Here is a 6923-nt window from a genome sequence, read left to right as displayed (position 1 = left end):
ACACTGACAATGTGGCCTTTGTTTGCCCTATGAGGGGTGATCATCTGTGGAAACCTAATCATAGCCACGCTGCTGTGGGCCATGGCAACTGTCTGTTGCTGTAACCATGTGAGTGGCTGCAACCCATACAAGACCCACAACACAATACAGAGAAATTTGGATAACAGCACAAACAGCCCATTCACTGTTTCTGTGTGTGTGTTTGTGTGTGTGTGTGTGTGTCAACCGTCATCGTTACACACCAATTTCCCAACCACTTGGCTACCAGCAGGACTATATATTGGCACATCCACATTCCAACCAAGGACTGTTGTTGTCCAGTTACACCACGTAGTTGACATCTATAGTGTGATAAGCAGACCTGTGCACTATGGTTACAAGCGGACTTTATCTTATGAGCGGAGCTATGTGCAAGCTTACAAGCATGACATGCCAACATATAGCAGGTGGCGGGTGACGGCGTAAAGCAAAGGGGAATAGCCCAGAACCGTTTCATATGGTGGGAATGATATTAGACTGGATTTGCCACAAGATCTGGGCTTTCACTACATCCAGAATGATCCAAAGTATGCCTTTCAGAGGGCAAGCTCAGTAAATTAAGTGTGTGTACTGTGTGTGTGGAGTTGGTGCTCACTTTCTTGTGTCTCTTGGCCATCCACTTGTCCCAGTTGTTGAGCATGTCCAGCCACTTGGCCTCCCTCTGCCTGAGGATCTCTGGAGGAACGTCTTCGGCGCTGCTGGACAGACACAGACACAATCAGCACACACGCAGACACAACACATCTGTCAGCCCACAGCAGCCCTTTGGTCCCTGCACAGCATCGCATCTGCGACACTTAACAATGCTACATCTTTAGCATTTGCTAACAACTTTGGTGTCTACAGCAGTAGATGCTGCAGTGTTAGGCTATATGGGGGAGACACACACACACACAGTATAGGAATGGATTCTAAAGGAGTGAATAAAGGAAGTGAATGAGTGAAGGGGGCTCCTTAGCAACCATAGTACGAGGATTGGCTCAGGACTGTAGAGGAAAGCCAAGGGCTCTGAGAGGAAGTGGGTCTGAAGGAAAAACAACACCACAAGCTGCTTCCTGGAGCTATTGGAAAACTACCCCTAATACGAGAGAGAGAGAGAAAGAGAGCGAGCGAGAGAGGGAGATGGAGGAGGTGTCTTTCATGGCCAAAATCCCTTGAAAAGATGTATTATGGCAAATCCAAACTGGACAGTTGTCCATTAAAACAACATGTGGAGAGGAGACGGGGATGCAACGAGGAGGGGAAAGAGAAACAGGCAGAGAGGCAGAGAGAGAGAGAGAGAGAGAGAGAGAGAGAGAGAGAGAGAGAGAGAGAGAGAGAGAGAGAGAGAGAGAGAGAGAGAGAGAGAGAGAGAGAGAGAGAGAGAGAGAGAGAGAGAGAGAGAGAGAGAGAGAGAGAGAGAGAGAGAGAGAGAGAGGTGCGTTTTGGACCAAGTGTATGGGGGATTCTGGCAGGACCCTTTTCCGGCCCTTTGGAAAGGAAGAGCCGTCCCGTTTCTGAGCAACATTCCAAGCTGGACAGTGATCTCAGAGGCAGCCTTGATTACATCCAGCTGACAGACACACCCTCGTGCCGTGAGGGGCCGCAGATGAGCTGGGGGACACAGGGTGTGTGTGTGTGTGTGTGTGTGTGTGTGGGGGGGGGGTGAACTTCACTTCACTGTAAGAGAACTTTCCATTCTTTAAACAGATCATGCGTAGGAACATAACACCCAGCATAGCCACAGAGTTAACCACAGCCATTCTGCTGTCTCTCTCTTACACACACACACCATTCTGCTCGGTCTCTCTCTCTCTCTCACACACACGCACATATCTGTTGTGCAGTGCATTTACTTATATGGCAGAAGAAAAGTCTGTTTGCATGCGAGTAGCATGGCAGTGGAAGACCACAATATACAAGAGATTTTCCTTGGCGAGCGCACACTGACCAACTACAGTACACCGCACAGACTGACACACTGCAGCCCAGCTGTCCAGATAAGCCTCTCACTGGCCCACAGCCTTGACTTGCATTACCACCTGCACTCAATCTGGAGAAACACCCCCCCGCCCCCTCCCTGAACCTGGAGGCAGCCGGCAGACTTACAGCCTCTCAGTGAAATTCCACACAGTCAGTTCCAAGTCTCGTAAATGAGGATGTGCCTGTGTTATTACAGTAGTGCTAACATACTGGAACACTGGTTAATCCTGTCAGAGACGCTAGCCATGGCTAGTGCTGGATCAGCATATCATGGCAGCGCCTTCAGAGCCTGTGAAGATTACTAAACCTGGATTACTGCAGACTATCAGATTACAGGTGATGATTTGTAGTAGTAGTAGTAGTCCAGAGAAATTAGAACTAGTAAAAACCTGTGTTCACTGGAGAAGGGCAGTAGATTTGTGTACTATGCACGTGGATTCTTCACATGCACTTCACACACGCACGCACACACACACACACACACACACACACACACACACAGTTAAAGATCCTAGGGATCGTTGAATTGCAAGATGTCATGAAATGAAGGGGGGGTAGGGTGGACAAATGAAGGCGTGGACCGGCTATAGAAATTTTATTTTCATAGGAAATCCACTTGAAGGGAAAAGAACACGAGGGCACCAGGCTGGGCGAAGACACTGGAAAACAGGAAGCTCCAGTCGCCTGAGGAGAACTTTCCCCTCCTTCTGCCCACCACGACCTCCCATTTCTGGCCATCTTGGCCACGTCAAAAACTCAAACTGAAGCACGGGCAGAACCATGACAACAGTCTAGCCCACCAGTGAACATCAAACAGAATTTTTGCTCCAGACATCACACTCTGCAGGAAACAGCAGGGAAAGACAAATATGACTGGCTAATGTCTGAAACCCTATGTCTACATGAAACCAGTCAACCACATGATGAACACGAAAGTTATGATAGCAACAGGCTTCCACAGGACTTCGAATGGACGCCTTTAGATGGAAGACATTGTTGTCCATTGTTCATGTGTCAGCCCCCATGTCTGACCCCTTCACTTATTGACAGAACATGATGTGAATACTCGATTCACTGGCTGAGGAATTTTGTTTGGACCTAAGAAGGGGGGAGAAGCTCTGCCGTCTCTCCTGATTCCTTGACTTGAGTGTCTGCACACGGATCCATGGATCAAAGCCCAGTGAATCCTGGCCAGTTTCACATTCGAACATCTCCAGTTGTCGCGGCAGAGCCAACAAAAAGCTTTGCAGAAGAAAAAAAAATGCAAACATTGCAAAGAAGGAAAAAGAAATGAAGAGAGAGAGAGAGAGAGGAGAGTGAGAGAACCAATCGGGTTGCTTTTTGGGCACTAGATTTCATTTATCAGTCAATGTGTTTCCGTTTGATTGATTTAACAATACAACTGTATGCAGACCTGCCATGCCAATTTTGAAAGAGAGTGAGAGAGCGAGAGAAAGAGAAAGTGAGTGAGAGAATGAGAGAGAGAGAGAACGAGAGAGAGACAGAAAGCCAAACAAAAGCAGGCTGCTCTCCATGGGTTGGAGTTTCCTCCTCTCATTTCCATCTCCTGAAACAAGATGAAACAATAGGACTCCAACCCTGACGCTTACACTCCTTAATACACATTAGATGATTTAATAATAGGCCTACACTCTCTACAGTTAATCTTGAGCAACTGTTATCAGTGAACCCTTAGCTTGTTGACAAGCGCATGCTATAAATGCCCATCGGTGCCATAGCTCTTGTCAAAATGATCTTAAGATACGGCTTCGTTTTGTTTAAAAATATCCACTTCACAAACATGACTGCAGTGGGAGGTGAAGTTCTTAGAGTTGCGTTCAAACAGCTCAGCGGTGCTGAGGAACTGCCAACATTCCACCCTCAGACTCCCAGCCCCTGATGAACTTGTAAGACTGAGCAAAACAAGTGTCCAAAGAGCAGTCTGACAGCTCAAGCTGTGGGCGAGACCTCACACCATACTGTCAGCAGACTGCCAATGAGGCCGTCACAAAAAGAGACGCAGAGCATTTCGGAGTGTTTCCGATGCCAGCTATGCAGCGTTTTGGAACCCTTCTGCGCGCATGCTCCGCCAGTGTTTTCTCGCCGAGGATATCGACCATGGAATGTTAAACAGAAATGCCCGTTATTAGCAAAGAGACCACATGGGTTGCCAATGCCTGGGTTTCCATTTATGTGCATTCATTGTAATTTTGGCCAAAGGAAATGCTGTGCGAACAGGAGTGGGTACTACGGAAACACACACCTCTGGTTATAAATAGATCTATGTCACACAACCTTGGAGGATTTTCTGTGAATGTCATGTTGAATGGAAAGAGTATCGTGGAAACTACCAAGAATGATGTAGGTGAAGCAGTGACAGTCTTCTAGGAATGTTGTGAAGGCTTTGTTAATGAAGGTGGCAAAGGACTCTGAGAGGGCAGACACTGTAGACCGGGGTGGAGAGACCAAGCCAGACTTACAGGACAGTTGGCAGGTATGAGGCCAGGTGGGTGGCCATATATAGGCCAGCACAACAGGTTTGCCTATCCTAGCCAATGCAATTACATCCATGGCAATCACTTGTGCTATTTTGAAAGTTTAAAAGCCTGGTTTCAACACTTCACATCCTGAGTCTCAGATCAGATCAAGCACAACCCATGCTTACTACTACTACTACTACTACTAAAATCAAAATCTCTTGGAAATTAGTGTATATACAAAAGCCTAGTTGGTCCTAGTCTCTCTCTCCACAGGCCTACAATCACCCTGTTCCAGCTCCATTTAATAAAAAGATGGGCTTCAAAGTACACTTCTGTGATAACATGGCAATCTCTATTTCTCTAAGAGATACAGCTGAAGAGGAAGGAGACAGAGGCTTTAGCTCAGGAAGTAAAAGACAATACACCGTTACTTGCTGCTTTGCATAAATTGAGTTGAGAGATAAGGTTGAAGACATTTATCAGCAGATCTAAGTTAACCACCAGGTAATTGCATTCTAATGGAGTGTCCAGAGACTATGGGGAACCTCATGGAAAACCCAGTGTGGGTTTATATTGGTGCTATGACAGCAGTTTAAATCCGTACCAATAGAATTAAAATAACATACTGTCAATGACATTATCTGGTGGCCCAACGTTGTCAAAAACAAAAGAGCAGAGTGAATTCCTGCGTTAGGCTGGTCCTGTATTCTCCGATAGATATAGATCCACTTTTACCATAGGCTTGTACTACTGTGAAGATCATGCCAGCAATCATTGCAGATCAAGTTGGGTAAATCAGGCGACTGAAAGGTGAACTAAAATCAGTATATACGCAAGCAACAGGAATAGGCTACTTACGAATTTGAAGAATACTGTTGGGCACCCTCAATGAATCCATATTTGTCGGTCTGTACTTCAGTGTTGTCAAGGCCGTTGACAGCAGATTCCGAGGAGTTGTCATCAAGCTTGTCCACGCTCTCTGTGGTGCCTCTAAAACTTTTTGACTCAGTTGACAGCAATCCATTCCCTTGTTGAATTCTGGCCATTTTCAAAACGTATCGGTGACTACCTTTAGGAGGGCGTAATAATATTCTATAAAGGCACCGATCGTAGCCAACTCCTGTAATATGGAACTCCCTCAAAACACAAACAGATCCTCAAATAACCTGATAATTTCCGACATATCCGGCAAAATGACCATTGTGCAAAAACGACCATTTACGATGCTATTTCTTTTAGTGGCAGTGAAACTGCAAACTTCATTGTAAGGCGCATGAACTAGTCTTAGCTATTAAGATTGTATCTTACTTAGCCGACAAGAGCTCAAGAGCTTTTATACACAATTATTTCCGGAAAAGACATATCTAAAAATGGGCTAATCAGTTAAATTACACCTGTTATCTAGAATGCACAAAACGAGACCACTTTTCCATGGCTGTCATCCACATATGACAGACAGCTAGCTAGCTAGCCAGATCTGGCTAACAGTACTGGCTAGCATAGCTGGTGTCATACCCGATTCAAAGACATCGAATTCAATGAAAACTTACAAGCTATATAAATATATCGTATTACTAATGTAGACAGATAATCATCCGGTTAAAACACGGTACCATCATCTCGTTAGCCATTTAAACAAGTTACCTGCAAGTTTGTGTAGCTCGGCAATGTAGTTCTAGTGACGGAGCAAGCTAACGTTACCTTTAAAAGGCAAATCTTACTTGCTAGCCATCGTAGCTAACTACATCATGTAAACGAATCGTCGTTGTGTCCGTTTACTATATTGCAATTCAATGTAGGCTATGTTACGATTATGTTAACAATCCATCTAATCATAAGTCGGATAAACTGCGTATAATATCAGTGTCTAGTTCTAGATCTACCTCGCAAGTCACATTAACGTTACTCCATGCAGAGGCGTAGCAAGTCACGCACTGTTTACAATCAAGTTGAGCTTCTTGACGATGCATCTGTATTTTGCAGCTGCGCATCTCCATTACCACGGCGTAGGCTACGTTCACGACACAACGATTTCTACCAACCAAACCATGTACTGTTCAAGAACACGCTTTGATACAAATTTGACACAAACTTCACGCTATATTTTATCAATTGTTAAAAGTTGACACAAACGTTTTCACCACTCTTTGTATTTTGTATCAAAACGTTAGGCCTACTCATATTTAAAAACTTCCATCGTGATACCTCTTCATCTAGGGATTTCATTCAGTGCAGTTGCAGTTACTTACATTGGCAGGGATATGTTGAGTCCATAAAGACAAACAAATAACAGTATACAACTAAATAATAGTATGAACCTATATCATATGCATAGATGAAAAGAACAGGATTATTTGATTCTCCTGTCCTGTAAACACTGAAACACTAAATAAAATCACTCCATTCTTGCAAGTGCAAAAACTTTGGATTGAGAACAATATT

At 44.7% G+C, this 6923-nt stretch overlaps 1 protein-coding gene across 2 annotated transcripts in view; it reads right to left on the bottom strand.

Annotated features, from left to right (window-relative positions):
- Positions 1-6571, bottom strand: part of LOC143127684 (TBC1 domain family member 10A-like) — a 19353-nt gene extending 12782 nt beyond the window's left edge. The window contains exons 1-3 of one of the 2 annotated variants that reach the window (XM_076289321.1): positions 6126-6571; positions 5340-5550; positions 635-737 (exon numbers count right to left, since the gene is read on the bottom strand). In XM_076289321.1, coding sequence (XP_076145436.1) covers positions 635-737; positions 5340-5527 — 291 coding nt within the window. In that variant the 5' untranslated portion in view covers positions 5528-5550; positions 6126-6571. Of the gene's footprint in view, positions 1-634; positions 738-5339 lie in introns of both variants that reach the window. The other variant, XM_076289322.1, reaches the window with a different exon arrangement.
- Between the last annotated feature and the right edge of the window lie 352 nt (positions 6572-6923).

The sequence above is a fragment of the Alosa pseudoharengus genome, unplaced genomic scaffold (assembly GCF_046254945.1).
Source record: "Alosa pseudoharengus isolate Yale_2024_CS ecotype anadromous, Long Island Sound unplaced genomic scaffold, YU_APseudo_1.1 YU_APseudo_1.1_scf_17, whole genome shotgun sequence".
NCBI classification, from domain to species: domain Eukaryota; kingdom Metazoa; phylum Chordata; class Actinopteri; order Clupeiformes; family Clupeidae; genus Alosa; species Alosa pseudoharengus.
Note: the sequence above shows the minus strand (reverse complement) of the source record. Positions and strands in the feature narration are given on the sequence as shown.